At 33.5% G+C, this 25,050-nt stretch overlaps 1 protein-coding gene across 2 annotated transcripts in view; it reads left to right on the top strand.

Moving 5' to 3' along the window:
• HEATR5A (HEAT repeat containing 5A) overlaps positions 1-25,050 on the top strand; it is a 159,325-nt gene that overhangs the window by 22,780 nt on the left and 111,495 nt on the right. For both annotated transcript variants that reach the window (XM_027870004.1, XM_027870003.1), the window contains exons 2-11: positions 5,801-6,032; positions 9,202-9,413; positions 10,892-11,000; positions 12,325-12,474; positions 12,985-13,156; positions 16,089-16,249; positions 17,683-17,938; positions 18,584-18,739; positions 21,840-22,090; positions 24,615-24,726. In XM_027870004.1, coding sequence (XP_027725805.1) covers positions 5,907-6,032; positions 9,202-9,413; positions 10,892-11,000; positions 12,325-12,474; positions 12,985-13,156; positions 16,089-16,249; positions 17,683-17,938; positions 18,584-18,739; positions 21,840-22,090; positions 24,615-24,726 — 1,705 coding nt within the window. In that variant the 5' untranslated portion in view covers positions 5,801-5,906. The remainder of the gene's footprint in view (positions 1-5,800; positions 6,033-9,201; positions 9,414-10,891; positions 11,001-12,324; positions 12,475-12,984; positions 13,157-16,088; positions 16,250-17,682; positions 17,939-18,583; positions 18,740-21,839; positions 22,091-24,614; positions 24,727-25,050) is intronic.

Here is a 25,050-nt window from a genome sequence, read left to right as displayed (position 1 = left end):
ACACAGCTAGTAAGTGTCAAGTGTTTGGTCTGAGGCCAGATTTGAACTCAGGTCCTCCTGACTTCAGGGCCTGTGCTCTATCCACTGCACCACCTCGCTGCCCCAGCTTTATACTAATTTTAATCTTCACTTCAATACACAGGCAGCTAATTTAGAAATTACTGAATGGATTGTTTCCTGTTTAAAGTATAATAAATTTCATTTTTGTAATGTTCTTTGGTGCTTACCATATCATAACATACGAGCACAAGGCTTCTTTGTAATGTAAAAGTCTTTGACCTCTCTTCCTTGTTCCTGAGCCAAAATTGCCAATATATTTTTGGCTGTCCTCACCTTTCCATCTTTGAAAGGAAATTACTAAGTGTCAGAGTCTAGTTTTCTTTAATTTGAAAGGTCTTGTCACCTTCTTATTATGTTTTTCTATTTCATCTTCTGCAACAGATGTTGATTTATAAACTATGCAGCTATTTTTGTGGTGGACATTTTGCAAATACTTACATAAATGCTTCAATGTGAGATCACCAAATGTCCCTTGAAATTATGTTTCTTATTGTCTTTGGGGGGTACTACAATGAAGCCAATTCTATCAGTACTTTTATTTGTCTTTCCTAGAACATGTGAGTCATCCTTTGATTTAACTGCATCTTCCTTCTTTCCTCTGATTTAATTTATAGCTAAGATGCTAGATTGATACCATTCAATTCTTTCAGTAGTATCTTCACTGATTGGGCAATGGGGAAGGATCTCATGTTTAGAGTACCAACAGCTAAATTAACATTTATAGGTATTCTAAAATCTCTGTGATTCTTAGCATCTTTGCCCTGTTTTCAATGACTCCACCACTGAAGAAGTAGAAAGACATTATACAGAACTGAGGGCCATTTTGTATTTTTCTTTATTTCATTTGCCATAGTCAAAGAATTCATCATCCAAATGGCCAGCCTGCTAGGGATGAGCCTTTCTCGATTAGCTAGATTAGTCTTCAAAAAGAAATTCATTCTTTGTTTAGGACTACATTCAGCTTGGTGTGGGACCTGTCAGGCTTGTGCTTCACTGACTTGGCGTTTGATAACTCAGGATCATCTTATAGTGAAGTCGTAGAGATATTCTCAAATACTCAAACAAATTTGTGATCTCATCAATTTGGGAATTCCTTCTAATGATACAGATTGCAACATACCTATGCTTGCCTATCTTGTGGAACTTGTTTTATTATGGAGTTTGTCATTGATTACATCCATCAGGAACTTCTCCATTGCCCTCTGTGCAGTACTTTTAGTTCTTCAAAGGCAATGTTGTTCAATATTTTGTTGCTATGTAGCAATATCAGTAAATTGTTACCATTGAAAAGACTGGCTTTTGCTTTCAAGGAAGCTTGGGATTAACAAATGAGCTTTACAGTTTCCCCAAAGAAAATCAGTTTTCCTCTTCCTTTTCAACTCTTAGCCCAGCTAATTGTCTTGGGCTATTGCACTATCTGTTTCAGATATACATACTGAGAGACAAACTCTATAGGGTGACCATCCAAATGCATGCTGAAATTTCAGCAGTAGGCATTCTTCATCCACTTGGTCTTTCCTGTGTAGATGGGGAGACTAAACTTTGAATTATTACAGATTTCTTTCAAGAGACCCTGCATTATCTTGGGGATTGATACAATCAACACAGGGTCCATGATGTTGAGCATTTGGAGGACCTTACTGTTTATAGAGAATCACTCATTGAACTGTTCTTTGCTCTATACCTGCTCTATTACAATGGTTAATAATGTTGGCAAGCATGTATTTCCCTCTTTTATGCTTTACTTGATGTTTGTTTTCAAAAGGTCATTGAAGAGGGTTATTCCAGTTATATCTTCCAAGGAATCCTGAATGATCTTTATGTATTGATGAAAGACAGCTTACTACAAAAGAGCCTGTGTAAGGCAGAGTTTTTTTTTCTACCAAATCACGTGCTTTTTAGAAATTAACAAACAGTAAGCACAGTGGGATATTACATTTTCTCCATCATTCATTTATTTAAAGGTAGTGTAGTGTAATCAAAACCAAGAAGACTAGGTTTAAGTCTTGCCTCTAGGGGCAGCTAGGTGATATAGTAGATAGAGCACTGGCCCTGGATTCAGGAGGACCTGAGTTCAAATGCGGCCTCAGACACATAACACTTAGTAGCTGTGTGACCCTGGGCAAGTCACTTAACCCCATTGCCTAACCAAAAAAAAAAAAAGTGTTGCCTCTGATATATACTGTGACTCTGGGCACATCACTTAACCTCTCAGGGCTAGGCAAGTCTCAGACTTAAAGTTACAGAGAGGGTGCAAACTTGTGTTGGTAATTTGAGAATTTGTTCGTTGGGGAGCTTCTTATACTAATGAAATAACAAGTACAGGCTCTATCCCTATCCCTATGCTTAACCCTATCCCCTCAGTTATTTGTGATATGATAAAATTGTTGTCCATTGTTGAATATCACTTGTCAAAATCCTCCTTGTTTCCTGCTAATACCTTCACTGGGGATGCCCTCAATTCATGCATATATGTTTTCTTTTATCCTTTCTTTAATATTAATGTCTGATATTTCTTTCCGTGCCATTATTATCGTCTCTTCTTCAAATACCTTTTGTGTTGGTGCCTTAATGCTCTTGCAATTGTATCACCTTCAGCACTGTGTTGATCTTTTTTATATATATTTTTCCCAGTCTGGCTCCTTTTCCTATCTTTAGTGTGCTTTTTCTACCATGGGTAAGCTGCAATCATCAGCATGCAAAGATCATCATATTGTCATGAGGATGTCTTTACTAATACTTATCAGTAATATAGAAATACATAGTATCCAAATCCCCCATCGAATAATATTTCTTGTAGTCTCTGGGCATATAATATAATACAATACAACCTACTCTGCCAACTCCACCTATAAACCATCCTCTCATTTAGCTGCAACTTCCTTCTTCCAGTTTCCTTCGTAGGAAGAATGTCAAGGTTTATATGGTTTAGCACATCTAACAGTATGTCCACTCATTGGTCATTGGACAAATGTCTCAAATTAGAGTATCAATAATCAACTTGAAATTTTTAGTTAGTCTGAAAATTAATTCTTAGCATCCTTTGCTCCCTTTCTTGCCACTTTACCACTGTCATTCCTGATGCAGAGGGTGGTTACACAGGACTTTGTTTCATGCCATGACCAAAAAAAAAAATTAATCATTTGGTGGTTTTTCAGAAAATAGACTTCGTTTCTTAAGGGTGCCATAAAAGTATTTCCAACGTGGTAGAACCTTCCATAGATCGCACTCTGCTGGTCCAACTTTCAAGACTCCAGGGTTACCCTCTAAGTTGTAATGAAGCATTATGGAGGTACTAGATTAGAAGTAAAAAGCAGATGGGTGAAATCAAGACTTAGAAACAAATGTACATAATAATCCAGTATTTAATGAACCTAAGTACATAAACTACTGGAGAAGATTTAGAGGAAAGGATTCAAAGTGAAGATTGCAGAATTTAAAGCACAGTGAGTACAACAGTATAAACAAATTCAATAAAGGAGGCAACACATCTGATCAGATATAATGTTCAGTGTTAGTACTTTACTGTCATATATAAAGTATCCCTCCTTTCTCTTACCAGTTGGTAAAGAAACATTTGGATGAATGTACTTTGTAAGTGGGTTTGTTTTGGTATTGTTTCAAGTATGTGTTGCGTCAAAACAAAATATCTAAGTTAACAAATAGCAGAAAAAGAGAAATGCCTCTCTTCAATCCTATCATAATTCTTTACATATTAAAAGTTGTATTGGTACTTATTTTGTCATTGGACATTTCAGTATGTTGACTTTTCAAATAACACAGGATTGTGGTGGTTTGTATCTTAGGGTCTTTGAAATAGGCAAAAACTGTTTTTTACTACAAGTTTTTCCAGACCCATTTATGAGGAACAGAAATTACGCATTAGATCAGAATGATAAGGGTTCTAGGCAGAGATGTGCATAACTAAACAGCATAATTCAAGAAACCTTTTCCTCCCAAATAGGAAAAGTGAAACTATTTCTCCAGTATGCCCCATGAATGCTTGCTGCCTCATGAATGTTTGTATACAAGTCAAGGTTATATTAACGAATAAAATGGGTGGCATTGACACCCTCTTTCTCTCTCTCTCCTCTATCTGTATGTACACATAGACACATACATGTATACAAGTATATACGTATATATGTATATATATACACATACACATATTAGTTATATATATGTACAGCCTTTCAGAAATAAGATTTGAAGTAGACAGTGATTTCTAAGAGCAGGTTCATCTTCATTTGTAACATTGTATGATTTATTTTTTAAAACATTGTTAGTACTTATATAGGAGCATATAAGCTTTCAATACATTTATATTGCATATAGTATATCAGTGATTAGTGATTAATTACTCATTTGGAAATGAATTATATACAGAATATATTTATGGTATTCAAGATAATTTTCTGCCATGCTTATGTTGTTAAACTTTGTACTAAATTATTTATTATTGCATTGTATTACTGCTTGTTAGATCATTTTACACCACAGCATTACTGTTTGCAGAAAGGGAAAATGTCTCTTCAGCAGGCTTGATAACCTCTAGAAAGGGTAACTTGTTTTTGGCCCAATTTTGGCATGCCCTAGTAGTTCTTAAGATTTTCTCAGACATAGCTAAATTATTTTTCCTCATACAGCCATGAATTTTGAATGCAAACTTAGTTTTTGTCTTGTGTATGCTTTCTATCTGTTTCTCTAGTTTTTTATTAAATTTGTCTCAAATTTATATGATTTACTCCTTCAAATAAATTGAGAAGGGAAGGAGAACTTTTCGAAATGTTTTACTGGAATTTGAGGGTCTCGTCTTTTAGTGGCAAACAAAGAATAGTTAAAAGGAAAAAAAAGGAATGGATTTCTTAACTATATTTCTTTAACAAAGATAACCTTTCTGGAGCCATTCAAAATATATAGATTATTATGAAGTAATAGTTAACTGGTTTCTCTTATACAAGCATTACTATTTAGATCTACTATTGTTACGTTACTGCAAAGGTGCACTGGTTGACTCTGTTTATATGATGCCAGAATTTTTATATTGATGATGTCTGTGTGAGGCATCAGAGTGGTAGAAAAAGTACTAGACTTGACATCAGAAGACCTAGGTTCTAATCATAATTCTGATATATACCAGCTGTATGACCATATCTTTTTACCTCTCACCCTCCCTTAATTTCCTTATCTATGAAATGGAAATAAGGTTGCCATAAGAAATGCTTTGTAAACCTAAGAGCTGTGGAAGTAAATTATTATTACTATTGTTATTATCTATATATTTCAAAATTATGCTCTCCCTCCTCATCTCTATCTGCTGGCTTCTCTTTCCTCCTTTTTGTCCAAATTATATCCCATGTTCTACAGGAAGCCTTTCCTAACCCCTCTTAATTGTACTACTTTCTCTCAGTTAATTATCTCCTATTTTTCATGTATATAGCTTGTATATATATATATATTTGTTGTCACCTGCTATTATATTTTGAGCTTCTTGAAGGTGGACACTGTCTTTTGCCTCTGTATCTTCAGCAGTTAACACAGTGCCTGGTACACAGTAGGCACTTCATAAATGTTTATTGCTCACAAATTACATTACTTGTGCTTTTTACAAATTTGGGTATCCACTTTAAAAGCTGTATACATTAAACTCTTTCTCCCATCTTGAAAATGTTCACTATTCACATAAAACTTAAGTTATGCTTTCTTCCCCCCTTAAATGTATTATTTTCTTTTACTACAGATACTTGCATTTAAATCTACTAATTGAATTTTAATGAGAAGAATCCTGGCTATCCCTCTCCAAGTTTTCAACTGTGGTTTATAAAGACAGAGAGTAATTGCAAGGAATGGAACTGGCTCACAGCTTATTGCTGAATGAAGAAGCATGTAATCAACTTGGAGAAGTTCAGAAGGCAGAGTTTGTTTTTGAATGGCTGAAGTTTTTAGAGAAGCTTTTACTGGCAACCAACAGGGTATGTAAAATTAAGGAAATAGTTAATTTTTTTAGCATTTAAACAAAGGTTTTACATTTTATCAAAGACTTTCTCTGCATGAAATAATATAATTGTGCCTTTATTTTTTTTCCTTGTCAGTAAGACTTATATTAATAGTTTTTTGTAATATTAAACCCATCCTATTGCATTCCATTCATAAATCCTGCCTGGTCACAGTGGAAATCTTTTTTTGATATATTGCTATATATTATTTGCAGGTATTATTAATATTTTTAATGTTGTATTCATTAATAATATTGGTCTGCAGTTTTTTTTTAAATTTCCCTTTTTATTATTATCAGTTTGACAGACCTGAACATTTTCCTTTAAAAAGGAGAACATAAGAAAGACTGCATTTGAAACCTTGAATCTCATCACATACAGCTTGGTTGTTTGTGGGATAGATTTTAACATTGTAGTTTCTCTTACTAGAAGGAGCTAGGTGAAAGAGCTAGAGCTCTGGGGCTGGAGTTGAGAAGATCTAAGTTCAAATCCAGCCTCAGACTCCCTAGGTATGTAACCTTAGGCAAGTCCCTTATCCTATTTGAATTAGTTTCTTCAGTTGAAAAATGGGAATTAAAACAGCACTTACTTTGCAGGATTATTGTGAGGATCAAATGAGATAATATTTGTCAAGTGCTTAGCACAACCCCTAACACCTACTGACCACTATATTGATACTTATTCCTTTCCTCAGTCCCCCCTTCCCTTCACTTCCTGCTAGTCTGTTCTGATCTTCCTTCATCTTTCTTCTGTTTAATTTTTTAATGCTTTATTGACTTTCTTTTCTTGTTTTTTTGGTATTAGTAACAGTACCTACTACTCCCCACCTACCAAAACAAAGCCCTCCCTTGTAATAAATAAGTGTAGTCACACCAAACAAGTTCTCACATTGGCCTTGTCTAAAAATATATGTCTTTTATTTTATATTCTGCATCTCTAGTCCATCATTTCTCTATCAAAAGATGGGAATCATGATCATTCTTACAGAGTCATGATTGGTCATTGCATCACTGAGATGTTCAGGTCAGAATTCTAAAGTCTGACCAATGTTTTCCTTTATATTGTTGTAGTCATTGTATAAAGTGTTCTCTGGTTCTACTCACTTCATTCTTCATAAGTACATGCAAGTCTTTCCAAGTTTCTTGTGTCTCTCATAATTATGTACGGCAAAGTAATATTTCATTACATTGATATACCAGTTTGTTTATCGATTTCCCAGTTAACTACTCCCTTAGTTTCCAGTTTTATGCCACAATAAAAAGTACTACTATAAATGTTTTTGTATATATAAGTCCTTTCTTTTTTTCCCATCTTTCCTCTCTTTGATCTCTTTGGTGTATATACCTAGTTATGGTATTTCTCGGTCACAATTTAGCGACTTTTGCATATATCCAAATTACTTTCCAGAACGGTGGATATTTCACAGCTTTATGCCACAAGTGCCTCTCTTTATTACATTAAGGTCTATGGAGAATCTCTGCTTTTCTGTATTTAGCACAAAAGAACATAAGAGGAATAAGATTACAGAAAGTATTGCAAAAGATATGAACTGAACTGACTCTAAATAACTGAAAAATATTTCCTAAAATAGGTGGTTAGTAAGTCAAACTGATTGCTGAAGGCTGTTTTCAGCCTTATTCAGAGTCTACAACAGGTAGAAATAGTCTTATGCCTCAGTCTCCCTCTTTTTCATCCTTTTATCCCTTGATACTATCTCCTTTGCCCCCTATTTTTTCTCTCTAATCTCCGTAACAAATTCTTTTCTTAGAAAGGACCTAATAAGTTAATTCACATTAAGGTATAAGTGATTTTCAAGACTTCAGCTTTTGCAACGACTGCATTTTGATCAGAGATAAAATGCCTTAAACCAAGGAAATAAATATGTAATTGTAGAAATTTAGGCTTCCATTTAGCAAGTAGTGAGCTTCCTTTCAGTAGCAGGGCCTTCTTGGTGTTCTTGAAGTTATACTCTAGGCACCTATACAAGGTCTTCCCTACTTACAGTATTTTTTATATCACAAGTACAAACAGAGGAAGAAAAAATAGGCATAGACTTTGTAGTAGATAAATTATTCTAGTAAGAATGTGATACGTCTCAAACTTTAAAATGACTTGTTTAGGAAAAATGGACTCCTTAACCAATGTATTAACAGGTCACAAAGAGTGGTCATCAGCCAATGTATCAGAAAATGCTTATGGGTTTAAGTGGGGGTTTGGGGGGAGAATTTCTGAAGAATATGGCATAATTTTTGGTGGAGTTGTGAACTGATCCAACAATTCTGGGGAGCAAATTGAAACTGTACCCAAAGGGCTATAAAACTGGGCATATCTTTTGATCTAGCAATACCATTACTAGGTCTGTATACCAAAGAGATCATAAAAAAGAGAAAAGGACCCACATGTACAAAAATATTTATAGCAGCTCTTTTTGTGGTGGAAAATAATTGAAGATTGAGAGGATGTCCATCAGTTGGGGAATGGTTGAATGAGTTGTGGTATATGAATGTAATGTAATATTATTGTGCTGTAAGAAATGATGAGCAAGCAGACTTCAGGAAAACCTGGAAACACTTATGTGAAATGAGTGAAATGAGCAGAACCAGGAGAACATTGTACACAGTAACAGCACATTGTGCAATGATCAACTATTCAAGGCAGTTCCAAATGCTATCCATATCCAGAGAAAGAACTATGAAAACTGAAGGCAGATTGAAACATAATATTTTCTCTTTTTTTTGTGTGTGTAGTTTTCCCTTTTGCTCTGTTTCTTTTTTCACATCATTAATAATGTAGAAATAAGTTTAACATGACTGTACTTGTATAACCTATATCATATTGCTTGCTTTCTTGGGGAGAGGGGAGGAATGGAGGGAGGGAGAAAAATTTAGAGCTCAAAATCTTAGAAAAATGAACATTGAAAACTATCTTTACATGTAATTTGAAAAAAATAAAATACTATTAAAAAAGAGTATGGGCATAACAAAATTATTTTGTTTCATAAGTAGAATAATTTGGCTTTTTAATATATATTTAAATTTATAAAAATGTTGAGTCAAACATACTGAATAAGAAAAGTATGAGAAGTTTACATGCTGTTATGTTGACTTTGAATATATTTTTTTTTTTTTGTTAAATTCATTTCTAGGCTGACATAAAGGAGAAACAGAAGAGGATTATTGAACAGCTTGTATCTCTATTAAATAGCTCTCCAGGGCCACCTACTCGAAAGCTTCTTGCTGAGAACCTAGCTATCCTTTATAGTATTGCAGATACATTTTCTGTTTATCAAACAATTGATAAATGTAATGAACTCATTCGTAGCAAAGATGATTCTCCAAGTTATCTTCCCACAAAACTGTAAGTTAAATATTAAACAACATAAAACAGACTAATAGTGTGTGTCATGCTTTGTGAAATGCCTAAATTTGTTTGATTGAAGAATAAATTAAAAACTAAATGCAAATTCAAATTTACATCCCCCTTTTAAAAAAATAGTTGCTTAAATATTTAATTGACTTTATTTGAAAGTTCAAAAAATAAACTGTTTTCTTATATTATGTCTAATATTTGAATGATGTGAAATCTGGATTTGCTGAATCTGTATAGCATTTAAAATAGTCAGCTGATTTATTGGGGAAGGAGCAGTTTGGGTAGGTTGCTCACATTTTGGAAGGACAGTAACTGGGTTTTTTTTGTTGTTGTTGTTGTTGTTTTTTGTTTTTTTTTTGGGTGAGGCAATCTGGGTTAAGTGACTTGCCCAAGGTCACACAGCTAATACGTGTCAAGTGTTTGATCTGAGGCCGGATTTGAACTCAGGTCTTCCTGACTTCAGGGCCGGTGCTCTATCTACTGCGCCACCTAGCTGCCCCCAGTAACTGTTTTACATTTAGTAAATTATTTTCTTGGTTTCATCAAATTACATCGTATTGGCTAAAAAAAATGCTACTTTAAAGGTTTCTAAAAATGAATAGTTAGCCACTCCATTGATTCCTGCCCTTCTTCCCCCAACCCGAGCAAATAGCAGGTATTTAAGTGGAAGAATTATTTTAAATTGTTTGCTGTTGTAGTTATCAAGAGAATATAGAGTTTATTACAGAATCTTTGCCCAGGAAACTCAGATTTTATGAATAACATGAAGTTCTCATCAACTTCTTATTTTTCCTTTAGTTTACGTCAAAGGCCAATTTTGATTGACTACCTAAGAAAGGACGTGTACTCGAAAGTTATTTTACATAATTAAACATATACTTTTATAATTTTTAGAGCTAGAAGATAATTTTGAGATAAACTATCCCAATCTCCTCGTATTATAGATGAATAAACTGAGGCTCAGAGAGATTATGACTTGCCCAAGATCATATAATTAGGTAGTATCAGAGCCATCATTAAAACTCTGGTGTCCTGACTTTTAGTCTGCTGCTTTTCCTACTATATAATGATGCCACAGGAGAGGGACCATAGAGACCTAAGTTCATAGAACTGAAATTTGTAGTAACTGAAAATTGGTTGCATACTTTTTTAAAATCATAGATCTCTTCATTTGTGAAATGAGAATATTGAACTAGGAAGTATCGAAGGGTCTTTGTAGCTCCAAAATTGTGACTGATTCTAATCCTAGTCTTTGAACATTTAATTTGTGGTTGCTATTTAAGTATCAGATGCTACAATATAACAGGTGATTTCATAGCAAAATCAAATAGCAATTCATTTCCTCCAAGGATTGCAACCCATTTTTTTTTCTCTTAAAAAAAGACATATTAATCAACTCTTTGTTGTAAGATTTTTCTTTCTGTGTTTGTAACCATTTCTTGAATCTGATTTTTATTTTATTTCAGTGCTGCTGTGGTATGTCTTGGCTCTTTATACAAGAAGTTGGGGAGACTATTGGGTAACACCTTTATAGATACAGTGGGGAATATACTTAAAGCTATGAAGAGTGCAGAGGTAAGAAGCTCCAGGTTTAAATGAAGAATAGCAAAACAATGTTTTTAAGGCTTTGTGAGTATTTAAAGGCTATAAAACTTTGTTATAACAGATCTGTATAAGTCTTGTTACATATATGTTTGAATATGTCATATACATATATATACAGCATAGAGTAGGTATATGAATATATGTTTCACAGCGTCTTAAGGCTGTGCCAATAGAGCACAAACTCTAGTAGGATGTACCAAAGTGGAAAGATTTCAAGCAGGAATCTGATGAGAGACTGTTGCTGTCCAAGGATTAAGTTCAGAGCTTCATCATTTTGGTTGATGGATTTTTTAGTTAAAGGTCCTCTTGAAGCCCACTAGCTAAGTTATCGAGAAGTTGTATTCTGCATTGATGGAAAATAGACCTACATTGACCACATTATGCATTCTCAAAATAATGAAGTACATGAATATGTATGTATAGTATGTAGGTAGGGTGTGTATGTATGCATATGTACATGTGCCTCCTTACCTCTGGGATCAGCTACGAATTCCTCTGACATTTGAAGAGATGGTAGAGATATTAGGGCAATTTTCCATTCTTTTTTTTTTTTGTTATCCACTGTCTCTCAAGACAATGGTAGTAGGCCTATTTTGGCTTTTTATGGTATAGAGGTTATCAGAATATTTGGAGTTTTTAATGTTGTTTCTGCAAAAGAAAGACTTTTCATCTGTTTTGTAACTTTTGTTTTGGAGGCAGTCAGGGTTAAGTGACTTGCCCAAAGTCACACATCTTGTAAGTGTCTAAGGCGAGATTTGACTCCTCCTGACTCCAGGGCCAGCGCTCTATCTACTGCGCCCACCTAACTGCCTCATGTTACTTAATTTTTAAAAAATTCTGTTGAAAACATCTCTTACTTCTTATTTTTTGTGGTTGTTAAGTCATTTTCAGTTGTGTTTGACCTCTCATGACCCCATTTGGGATTTTCTTGACAAAGGTACTGGAGTAGTTTGCCATTTCCTTCTCTAGTTCAGTGTACAGATGAGAAAACTGAAGCAAACAGGGTTAAGTGACTTTTCCAGGGTCCCATAACTAGTAAGTGCCTGAGGCCAGATTTAAACTCAGGAAAATGAGTCATCCTACTTCCAGGCTTGGCACTGTATTTACCATACCACCTAGTTTCCTTTACTTAGTTCTTAGCAAATACCAAAATAATATTATTATTTTATATGAAGTTTGTCTCCTCATAACCAAGTCTTTTTTTTTAATTTTTTATAACTGAGTCTTACATATAACTATCACCGTTTATTTGTTTGTCATTGAAAAATTGTTCCTTTTCTCTCCTTTTTCATAGTCTCAAGGTCGCTATGAGATTATGCTGAGTTTGCAAAATATCTTGAATGGACTTGGAGCTGCTGCCGCCCCTTGTCACAGAGATATTTATAAAGCTGCAAGGTCATGTTTGACAGATAGGTCCATGGCAGTTCGCTGTGCTGCTGCAAAGGTAAAGAGTCTGAAAACCAAATATTTTTAACGTAATTTTTTTTGATATAACTACAAAATAATGCACCTCCCTCTTCCCCCATCTCTTTAGCTGCTTGAACATATTAGAGAATTATTCTGTGATATTAGTGAGTACAGTAGAAATCAAGGCTATTATTTTTAAACACATTTTAAAACCTGTGACTTCCTAACAATATGTTTAAAATATTTAGGAAGTAAAATAAACATGTGTTACTTCTAATGATTCATTACCAACAAGATTGATTTTGAAGAGGAACTTTTTGATACCTTACTGAGTCATGAGTAGTTTTGTTTTTTTTTTCCTCTAGGGACATCACTTTTATATTAAAGTCTTTTTGATGCCTGTTAAATACTAAAATATTGCCCTTGCAGTCACTTTTTTATGCTTTCAACATAAAAGTTTTTGCTAGATCTTAAAAGTTTTTGTATTTATTTTGCAAATAATTGTATGTTGCTTATTCATTTGTTTGTTTTTCTCCTTCCTGTATAGTGTCTCCTTGAACTTCAGAATGAGGCTACCTTTATGTGGAGTACAGACATGGACAGTGTTGCAACATTGTGTTTTAAGTCATTTGAAGGTTCTAATTATGATGTACGAATAGCAGTGTCAAAGCTCTTAGGCACAGTGTTGGCTAGAGCTGTGATGTCTAAACAAGGAACAGGTAAAATGCATATAATCCTTTTGTAATAATTTTTTTCAGTAAGTTTAATTCTGTGACTTTTTGCTTTTGATTCTGAGACAGTTACTCAATCCATTTGAAAACTCTTAGATTAAAAACAACAAAAGGAATAATTTTAGTACTTTATCTATGCCTTATTAGTCTTGGGCTTTTTTAATGTGCTGGAATATTACTGAATTGTTCCATGTGCATCAGATGTGTAATCTTATTTAACTCTTTGTGGTGCCATTTAAAAGCAATAAATTACTGCAGTATACATTTTGCTTAATTATCTGTGCAGATAGAAATGAGCAGTGGTAGTTAACTTCAAATGGTCGATAACTTCAAAAACAATAATGTTTGGTTTTTTAATTGTTATTGTAATATAACACGTTTACCTTTGTAGTGAAGTTTTGCTCAGTGTTAATTTTCATACTATTTGCAAGGAAAGTTGCCACAGGAACACAGGAATCCTAGGAAATGAGCCTAGGATTAGAAAAAGATTGCAAATAATCTACAATATATGTAGTTCACACTTAGCAGATCAGTTACTGTAACGGTGTCTTCTGACGTAAAAATTATATAGAATTAATTTTTATTAAATCATGTATGTAAAATTTAAACATCAGGTCAACTAGTTAACTTGAACTAGTTAAACTAGTTGCTTAGTACCTAAATTTATTTCAAAGTATACTTATTCCTACTAGGGCTCCATTGGTGTTCTTTGTCCTTTTGTTCTTAGTCATTTTCCTTCTTATATGGTCATTATTATTGTGTTCTCTGTTCTTACAGTTCTGCTTTTTTTCTTTTGGCATTGTTTTTCGTATTCCTTAGATTTTTTAGTATTAATGGCATTATACTATTCCATTACTTCGATATACTACAGTTTATTAAATCATTGCTCCTATTCTTGGACATATAGATTGTTTCCAGACTTTTGTAAGTATATATGATTTTTACATGCAGTTAAATTCATGTTCTGTCTTCTGAAAAATTATCTGTTCATATTTTTTGATCATTTAGCCATTGTGGACTAGGAATTAATTTTGTGAATAATAGTTTCATATGTATTTCTTTTGTCTTTGTCAGATCTGTATAGGTAGAACTAAAATATAATGGGAGATTTTGTTGTATGTCAAAAATATAATAACAGAGGGTTAATAGGAAAAAATTTTTTAAAATTTGTTTCCCTTAAGCAGTATATTTTTTAACTCTGACCTGAAGGTTGTGTTTCTCAGGTTTACCAAGTAAACAGTAAACTTACTTATAGAATTAGCTTAAACATATGCTTTTTGTAAAAATTTTTAAAATTAGGATTACATAATAACTATAGGTAATAGAGTGGGAAATCTTATATCTTTAAAAATTATAGAAGTGATTTAAACTTTCATTTAATAATTTTTATTAAAATGCCACAAAAAATAAGACTATCTAAAAATCACAGATAATATTTTAAAATAAATAACCCTTGATGATGCTTTCCCATTATCTGATTTTGTTGTCTAGATATGTTTCTAATATGTGTCAATGACTTTTCCAATCCAAAAGTAACCACCTAAATCTACATCACCCAAACTGTGTTCTGTGGAACTCTTGTCATTCTATAAAATATGAATAAGATTTCAAAATGAAAATTTCAATGCTAGTCATATTTGTCTCTCTGTAGTAATAAATATGGAATAAATATGTATTTATTTTTCAAAGATTTTCAAAAGTTCTGAGTACATACAGCAATTTTGGGGGTATGAAAATAAGTCTCATTTCATTCATTTTCTTCAGAATTTCCTTAACTACCCCCTCCTTCCTTTCTTGTTTTCCACCAAGCACTGAATGTGTTCTGTAAATATATTTCAAGAACCCAAATTTGAGAAATGCCAGTCTTCCTAATAAGTCCTGCTTGTCATGTATTTTGGACAATGAAAGCCTTACTAAGGAAAATGATTGTTCTTTTATCAAGTGATGAGCAAAAAAAGGATTTGATTTCTCTTCTTTTGATATTCATTAATAAAAGTCTTGTTTACCTTACTTAAAATTTTTTGCATTTATACATAAGTGACATTTTTCTTCATTGCTCATTGTTCCCTGCCTAATTTTTGGCTAGGAACTTCTAAATAAACCATTCTTAGTGCCCCGATGCTGCACTTTTTCAATCCTATTTTAGTGAATATTCTTTAAACATGTTGATCATATCATTTAAAATACCCTTTCAATCTATGCCTCTTTTCAACTGAAGAAGACTGCTTTTTTAGGCTTGTGCAAGTAGTTTGCACGTAAATGTCCCTGAAGGAGGAGAGTATAATCAAAGATCAAGGTGGAAAAAAATGGTCAATGAGTCAGTCTTCTGCTGGCAAAAGTTTGCTTCCTACTGTGTGTTTCCTCATACTTTGATCTAGTCTTGTCTTAATTATTTCAAATAAAAGACCCAAATCCTCCATAAATGAATAGTAGAGTATAGAAATGAGGTGGTAAATGTTCACACAAGGGTAGCTAGCGTATTTACATGCTAAAAAAAATTTCTAACTTTTTCTTGTATACGAATTGCTGTGTGTATTGGCTGTTTTAACTCTTGTTTTTTTTTTTTTTGATGTTGTTTAGTTTTGAGTTTTATTAATTTGGTTTCTTATTCCACATTTTCTTTGTCAGAAGTAGAGGCTACCTTATAAATCTTGGTAGCCAATAATAGAATTTGACTTCTCCACTTCAGTCCATCAGCTTCCCTTGTTCTTCAGAAGTATGATGAAGGAGAATACAGCTATCATTTTTTATCTTTGATACCAAAGATTTGCTTTTTAAAAATATGCCTCAAATTTATTAGAAGTTTCATCCTTTGTTTTAGTTATTAATATATCTTTTAAAAAAGGTATAACATGGATTTAACTTTATTCTATGAAATATAATTTATATTTAGAGAGTTTTTTGGCTTTGTTTATTATAGCAGCCTCCCGGCAAAACATTCGCAAAGTTTCTCTGGAGGAAGCCATGGAGTTACTAGGAACAGGGTTTCTGCGTGGGAGTTCAGGATTTCTTCGAGCCAGTGGAGATATGTTGAAAGGAACCAGTTCAGTCAGTAGGGATGTTCGAGTTGGTGTTACTCAGGTTTGGATCACAAATGAAATATCTGACTATAATTCTCACTGGCCTAAATCTAACACCTATTTAGGATACAGTATCAGAGTGTTCAGGATAATGTTGAAATGTAAACTTCTCTAAAGTTAGTACCATGACAGGTAATCCATCCCAAATCATGGTGATTTGGCATATATTGCTTAAGACTTTTGAAGACCTAGGTTTTAAGCAAGAGAGCTTTATTTTCACTTTGAGCTCAGGTAAAGCCAACTAACTCTGAAGAGGACTGATTTGGTTGTTGTGGTATAGTTGGGTAATTATTTTGTTTCTGAAGGCTTGTTTTCTTATTTCTTATGGTTAAACATTTTTCAGTGTGCTTACATATTTTTAGCTGTCTTAAGGTGTAATTGTAGGTGACTGATGTTATTAGGTGAAGAATTGTTAAAAAAAACACTATGTTGCCATTTTATATTGTTTCATTTCCAAAATAAATGTTAGTATATATAAGCTAAAAGAGTATTTACTTCTCAAACTGCTGTTAAGTGTTCAAGAAAAAAAAATTCCCAGAATATTTGGAAGAGGTTTCCAAAAATGAGTAGTATAAAAATAAAAGCATCAGTAAAACTTATTTTAAAAATTTTACCTCTTTGTTGCAGAATACTCAAGAAGACCCTAGAATAATCCCCTTCTTTAGTGACATTACATTTTGTTTGTAGTTTGTCGTTCAAAATCTGCTATTGTATATACCTATTGTATTAATATTTTTATCATCACAGACTTACTTAAAATAGTAAATTCATTTGTAATGGTAAATGAATGCTATTAAGGACTTGTAAGAAACCAGGATATGCAGAGGAATAGTTGTTTTCTGGTAACTAAATTTATCAAATAGCTCCATATATTATCTTTTCTTTGTTGTGGTATCATTGGACTTTGTATCTCTGGTGAAGTCAAAGCATTAAAATTTATGAAAATAAAGAATAATGCTGGATCACTATTAACATTTACTCCTTTTCAGTCCCTAGAGCTGGAAGCTCTTTGATTTATGGATTTGTTGCATAATAATTCTTAAAATGTTTTTTATATTAAATTTAGGATTACATGTTAAGAATCTCAGATAGCTGGAAACTGTTTTTCAGTGAGGCCAGAGTCAATGTTTTATGTCACAGCTGCCTGTGATGGTACCCTAACATTTCTCACTCTCTGAAACAAAATAAAACAGACAGGCAGGTTACATGAAATCAGAGTTGAAATGCCCACACATTGTAGCTGTGGCTTTAAATGGAAAAGGACTTGATCTAGTATTAATTTAGTGCACTATAGCTTTCACCAAGAAAAGATTGCAGTGTTCAGAAAAGAAAAGAAAATCCAATTTTTTCAGTGTGTTCTGTGATAAAGAGAATATTAATATTTAATTGAAAATATTTCAGTTTTGACAGTGAAACTCTTCCATTCTTTTTTAGGCATATGTGGTATTTATTTTAACACTAGGAGGACGTTGGCTAGAGAGGAATTTTGCCACCTTACTCTCTCATATCCTAAGCCTTGTGTCACAGTCTCACCCTAAAGCAATCCAAACTCAGATGGATGCTATCTGTTGTCGTCGCTGTGTTTCATTTATCCTTCGAACTACTATAGGAAGTCTTCTTGGAGAAAAAGCTCAAATTGCTGCTGCCAAGGATATTTGTCAGGCCATCTGGAAACTAAAGAAAGTTGTTGGTATGGGACTAATAAAATTATCTTTTTTTTTTTAACTAATGCTGAAGTAATTATCATCTAGCCCTGTAATACTGACACTTCAGAAAATCTAGTGCATGCAAAGTGCAATGACATCCACAGTTTTACCATCTATCTCAGCTGTGTTTTTTTGTAAGTAAATACCAATTTAACATACATATACATACACACACAGGCACGCACACACACACGTATTTAATAACTATATCAGAAATATTTGCCTAATTTGAGAAGTTAATGTACTTTTGAAATCAACTAACAGAATCCCAGAATTGGAAGGGACCTCAGAGGCCAGCTATTTTAAAACATACCTGACCAAGAATCTCCTTTAGAATATTGTTTGTTCCTTGCAGTACTAGCTCCTAAGTTAGTGAAAAAAATATACACACATATGCAAAAACACACACCACCTACACATGATATTGTGCATTGTGGATGGTGAGATGCTTAATCTGAACAGATAAATTACAGTTATTATAACCACTGCTCTTTTGAGTAGTTCAGAGAGTCTCACCTAAGAAAAGTCAAATTGTACATCTTTTTTCACATTGTACTCCCTACTACATACTCCATATTCTGTGTTGTAGAGAAACTGTATTGCATAGCTAATATTTGCAATTTTTTCAGATGCTGTAATGAGTGAAGGTAATTTGGAAACTCGACCTGGTTCCACAGATGTCACGGCCAGCCAGCATGTGCTAGTGTGTGCTTTACAAGAACTTGGGAATCTTATATATGGTCTTGGCACAACAGCTGCACCTTTATTACAGGATTCAAGTATAGGTAGTAATTTGTTCTGTTTATCTTAGACCCTTACTTTTAAAAAATTTTTAGTTTTTAAAAATAGTAAGTGTTTTAAAGATCTAATTTAGTAAAGGAATCTCTTTTATGTGACTGATTTTAAAAAGACTATACTGTTGTTTTAATGAAGTATGTATAGCCAATGTATATTTTAAAAAGAAACACAATTCAACTTTTATGCTTTATTTATAAATGCAGGGAGATTTTTCCTTTTTTAATTTAAGTGCTTTTAGCTAGCTCATATTTTTCTTAGCCTTTATCCAGGTAGTATGGTTTAACAGATAGTGAACTCTCCTTAGAATTAAGAAGACTTTGGTTCAAGTTCTGCCACTGATACCTACTAACTGTGTTGACAAATCATTTAATTTCTCAGTGCCTCCAGTAACTTTATTAAACTATATAATTTACAGAATAGATGCCCATCTACATTAATAGAGAGAATTTCCTCATCAGGAATTTTCTAAACCTATGAAATAATAGGACTGGACCAAAGTTTATACAAATGTATTCCCAGAGCCTTTCTCCACAATTTCACATACAACTAAGACATAATGTTCCATAAGTCACAACAAATTTAGTTATTTTAAAAATGTTTTACTTATGCTCTTTTTTTACCTTGCTATTTTTCGGTGACTTCTACCTCCCTCCAGCCCCAGGACCCTTCCTTGTAAAAAATAAGTAAAGAAAGTCAGGAATCACTTATTAAGGACTTACTATGTGGAAGGCTCCTTGCTGAGTGCCAGGGATACAAAAATAAGAAAAAAAAGCAGAGTCCCTGCTTTCAAGGAGTTTATATTCTAACGAGAAACAAATAACATATAAAAGAGAGCGAAACATATCAGCCCATATCTGAAAATGTACATCTTGCAGTAGCTAGGTGGCTCAGTGAATAGAGTGCTAGGTCTGGAGTCAGGAAGATCTGAGTTCAGATCTAGCCTCAGATACTTATTAGTTGTGTGGCCCTGGGCAAGTCCCTTAAATCTTTGTTTGCCTCAGTTTCCTCAGCTGTAAAATGGGGATACTAAAAGCATTTACCTCCCAAGGTTATTGTGAGAACAAATGAGATAATATTTGCAAAGTGTTTAAGCACGGTGCCTGGCACGTAGTAGGCTCTATATAGATGCTTATTCTCTTTCTTTTACTCCTTCCCATTTCTCACCTGTAATCTACTACATCTCTGCCAAGAGATTCTCTGAAATCATGATTGGTTACTGCATTGATTAGAATTCTGAATTCTTTCAATATTAAATCTTCTTTTATGTTATTGTGGACATTGGGTAAATTGATTTTCTGGTTTTGCTTTACTCTGCTTGAACTCATTCAAATTTTACCAAGTTTCTCAACATTCTTCATATTCATAATTCCTTAGAACACAATACTATCATTGAGTTTTCAAGGAATTTTCAAACTAACATGATTGCTAAGCTTATTAGAAAAATATCACTCAGCATCATTATTTGATACTTATTCGTGCCATTTGGCCTATAGGCAGCTCTCTGAGAATGCTTTTGATTTACAATTGTGTGTGAAATAATTGATTTTAGGTCTTTTATCTCAAAGTTGAACATATATGATTTATGTAGTTAGTGACATAAGACTGATACAACAGTCATTTTAAAAATTGATATAGATACAATACTCTGTTAGTGATTACAGAAACAATAGGATCTCTTTGTGTGGATCCCATTGAGAAATCAGGCTGACTTAAATTTCTTTTTAGTATTATTCAGATAAAACAACCTGATGAAGTGGATCTATATTGAATGGTTAATGAAAAGGTATGCTGAAATGGAGGGAAAATTAGGCTAGGAAAGACTTAGAATGCTTTTTCCCCCCAATAGTTATTAAACAGTTTTAGGTCTTAGGACCAGAGAACAAACAGAGCATTGACACAGTTTAAAGAATGTAACTTTTTTGTGAGCTTACCTAGTTTAGACCTATCTATAAAAGTGATTATTTTGTAAAAAGAAACAGCATTTAGAATCACATCTCTTGGTTTGACCTTTAGATAACTCAACAACTGGTGTATGAGTTAGAAGAATATAATCTTTATTCACATGACTAAATACATCCCCTACTTTTCTCACATCTCCAGCCACCTTTCAGACATCTAGATCTAGATGTCCAGAAGACATCTTAAACTCAATATGAATTCATTATCGTTCCCCTAAAATTCCCCACATACACACCTTCCCTGTTACTGTAGAGGGCAACATCATCCTTCTGTTCTTCAGGCTCACAACCTAGGAGCAATCCTCTGCTCCTCACTATCTCTCATACCCCCATATCCAATCTGTTGCCAAGGTCTGTCAATTTCACCTTTGTAACATGTCTGGAATACATCTTCTTCTCTCTTCTGACACTGCCATCACTTTAGTGCAGGCCCTCCGTCACCTCATACCTCAGTTATTGCAGTAGCCTGCTAGTGGGTCTGCCTGCCTCAAGTCTTTCTCTACTCTAATCCATCCTTCATTCAGCCAACAAAATGATTTTCCTGAAGTGCACGTTTGATCATGTCACTCCCTTACTCAGTAAACTCCAGTGGCTCCCTATTGCCTCTAAAATCATACTTCCTAACCTCCTCCAGCCTTTCCAGTCTGCTTACATTTTAGTCCCTGACATGTACTCTTTAATATGGTGACACTGGCCACTTGGCTATTTCACAAACAAGACACCATCTCTTGGCTTTGGGCATTTTCTCAGGCTGTCCCCTTTGCCTGAAATCCTATCCCTCCTTTGCTCCAACAGCCGACTTCCTCAGTTTTCTTTAAAGCCCGACTGAAATCCCACCTTCTACAGGAAGCCTTCCTTAACCCCTCTGAATTCCAGTGCCTTCCCTCTGTTATTCATTCCCTATTTATCCAATATATAACTTGCTTTGCATATATTTGTTTGTATATTGTCTTCCTTATTTGATTTTAAGCTCCTTGAGGGCAGAAACTGTCTTTTACCTCTTTTTGTATAGTGCTCAGCACAGCATCTAGCACATAGTAGACAATAAATAAATGTTTATTGATTAATTGATTACTAAATCAGCCTTCTCTCTATAAAGATTTGTTATTTGTTTATTCTTTTATTCCAGGGATTCTTGACAATGTCATTTCAGTTATTATTCATCCTAGCATTTCAGTTCGATTAGCAGCAGCTTGGTGTTTACACTGCATTGCTGTAGCATTGCCTTCCTACCTAACTCCACTTCTGGACCGTTGCCTTGAACGACTTGCTGTGCTCAAATCTTCACCTGAAGCTGTGACTGGCTTTAGTTATGCTGTGGCGGCTCTGCTAGGAGCGGTAAAGCGTTGTCCTTTAGGAATTCCACATGGAAAAGGAAAGGTAATGATTACATACTGTATAATTTTCCACGTGCAGTGATGCTGTTTCAAGAACTCACTAATCATCAACCGTGAGGGTTGGCCTAAATAACCTCTTCTACCTCTAAATCTTTGATTCTGTGATCCATGTATTTTTGGAAGCTGCAATAATCTAATGAGACAGCTAAATGTGAGTAGCTTGCTGAGAAAGATGAGGAAAAATTCTTAAAGCTAAATGTTATAATTGTAACTATAAATATGACTGTTTTAAAAGAAATATGTTATACTATTGGTCCCAAATTCAAGGAATATCATCTTCCAGATTTTTTAGTAATATTGTCTTCATCCCACTGCAGAGTTGTGTTTTGAATATTTTGTTTTGTTAGGTACACTTCTAGGAAAATTTACTTTAAATTTCATTCACCTAAAAGTGATTTTGAAGAAATGCAGTTCTTGTGAATTACACACTTTCTCAAACTGATAAATGCCATTGTTAACATAGTACATATTTAGTAGATTGATGTTTTAATAAGTTGCTTTTTAAAAATACTGTGGCATTTTACCTTAAAGAATTGAACAAAAAGAAGTAGGGTTCATAAGCATCAGAGAAGAATTTTTAGAGAAACTTTGTCAGAACTGGTGAATTACAGCTGGAAGAAACTGCTGTTTAGAGATGAAAGACCTTATTATTCAGACTTCCATGCCACTCATTTAACATTCCCAAGTCGCTACTCCCCTTCTTTTCCCTTCAGTGCTATTACAGCATTATTGAGTAAGAATGGGTAGTAACTTTATCATTTTATTCTTTAGTAAAGCAAGTATCAAGTATAAAGTTTTGTCAAGGACTGAATTTTCCTTTTCAATATCTGTTTAAAATTATTTCTACAGAACTCATTAACCCAGGCAACATCACTGCCCCCTACAACATTACGTTTTACCTTGGTTTCCTTGGAGAACAATCCACATGATCTAGTATAAATAGGCTAGATTGAATTAATTCTACCTATTGCCATTTTTTAGTAATGTGAGGTAAAACTGAAATATAATTTTCCGTTGTTAAACCTGCCAACTGGAATTACTTTAACAAACCTAAATTATTCCTTTGTTTTTTTTGCCAAAGAAATAGTCTCATGAATTTGTGTTTCTAATTTAGCTTGAAGTGACTTTTAAAAACAAACAAGTTATCTGAGGCTAATTTTTATTTAGTAGTTGGGTCCTTCTTCATTCCCAAAAACTGCAATAGCAAAACTGAACAGAACTGTTCACCTGATTATAAAATTCTTCCTTTGCAATTTTTCCCACTTTTTAGATGTGATCAGGGATAGAATAATATGTATGAAATATGACTGTAAAATTATGACACTTACCTCTAAAATACTCGTGTCAATTGGTCTCATTATTTTAGTTCTTCCTCAGTAAATAGCCTGTCAATCTGTTCATTAATACTTCTCTGATTTACTAAAGAAAATGAAGTATGGAAACATGTGTACTTTAAGTGGAGGCTTATCAGATGTCCTAGTGCTTTTACTTTAGTATTACCTGTGGAGTACTGCAATGTTAACTGTTAAGATCAGAGTGTGGTTTTTGGCTTGATTACAGTGATGAAACCAAAGTCTAAAATAAAATTAGATATGTCTGATATTCTAGAAAACATTTGTTTTTTCTGGTTTTTTTTGTTTGTTTTTGTTTTTTTTGTTGTTGTTCTGGTTTCTTAGAAAACTTAGGTTCATTTATAGCTAACATCCTTTTTCTACATATGATATCACTGATGAAAGCATAGGTCTGAACCTTCCCAGAAAAGCAAGCCTTGGAGGAATATTCTGTGTACATCAGAATTATGTGCCCTGTACCATCCAAGTCTGACGTAACTCTTGTCCAAGGGGGCTTAATTATCGGAAGTACCAAAGGATCTCATTCTGGCACAGTCTTAATTAAGAAAGTTATTCAGAAAAGCTTTCCAAATTACTAATATATTACACAAATTACATTAATTTTGCAGTTGTACATTATTTTGTTAGACATGTGTAACAGCAGTAATGGTTCGTGACTTGGTATGCTTGATACTCAGTTAAGTTTCTGCTTTCATTTAATTTTTTTTAAGTATGAAAATTCCTTCTGCTAGAGAAATTTAACTTGTTCAATTTTATGGAAAGAATGTTTCAGGAAGGAGATCAGAATGTCATTAATGAAACTGAATATGAGGAGATTAGATATTTAGGAGAGGAGCCATTTTAAAGTTAGTATACGAACTGTTTGAGCCAGATTCATTTTACTCTAATGCCATAATGGAGTTAAAATATTTTCTACTCACAACTTGGTTGTACTATAGCTAACATTTTAGTAATTAACTTAATAAACACACTGCTGAACTGGTTATGATTATGCTGATATAATATGCTCTCATGGCATAGACTTCAAGAAGCAGGGCTTTCTAGCAACACCTGTGAATTATATATATTTAATATTTTGAAATGTTTTAAAAAATAATATTATTTGTTCAGCTTATGTGTATTCTTTGGGTCTTTTTTCCTTCTTATTATAAATAGATAATTATGATGTTAGCAGAGGATTTGTTATGTTCTGCTGCTCAGAATAGTCACCTTTCAGTTCAACGAACACAAGCTGGATGGCTGCTGATAGCTGCTTTAATGACATTAGGTAATTGGCTTTTGGAAATTTTTTATATTTCTGAGTGCATCATTATGTTTTGGGACTGTAAAAGATTCTACATATGTATGATAATATGATAGAATAAATTTAATTATGAAATTACAAGAAAAACAATGTAAGTGTATCTTCAAAATATTTATAATAAAATAAAATTTAACAAAATAACAGTAACCTACCTATTACTCTCTCTTTGTTCCCTTTTAATCTTTATCAATTCAATCTTTGTTCTTTTATGCTTTTCATTTAAAATTATATGTTTATAAATTGTAGTAAATGTGCATTTAGTTCTGGTTTGGTTTACTTTGCATTATT

Source organism: Vombatus ursinus, unplaced genomic scaffold (genome assembly GCF_900497805.2).
Source record: "Vombatus ursinus unplaced genomic scaffold, bare-nosed wombat genome assembly UNPS02014794.1, whole genome shotgun sequence".
NCBI lineage: Eukaryota > Metazoa > Chordata > Mammalia > Diprotodontia > Vombatidae > Vombatus > Vombatus ursinus.
The sequence above is the reverse complement of the archived record's forward strand: the minus strand, read 5'-3'. Positions and strand labels throughout refer to the sequence as shown.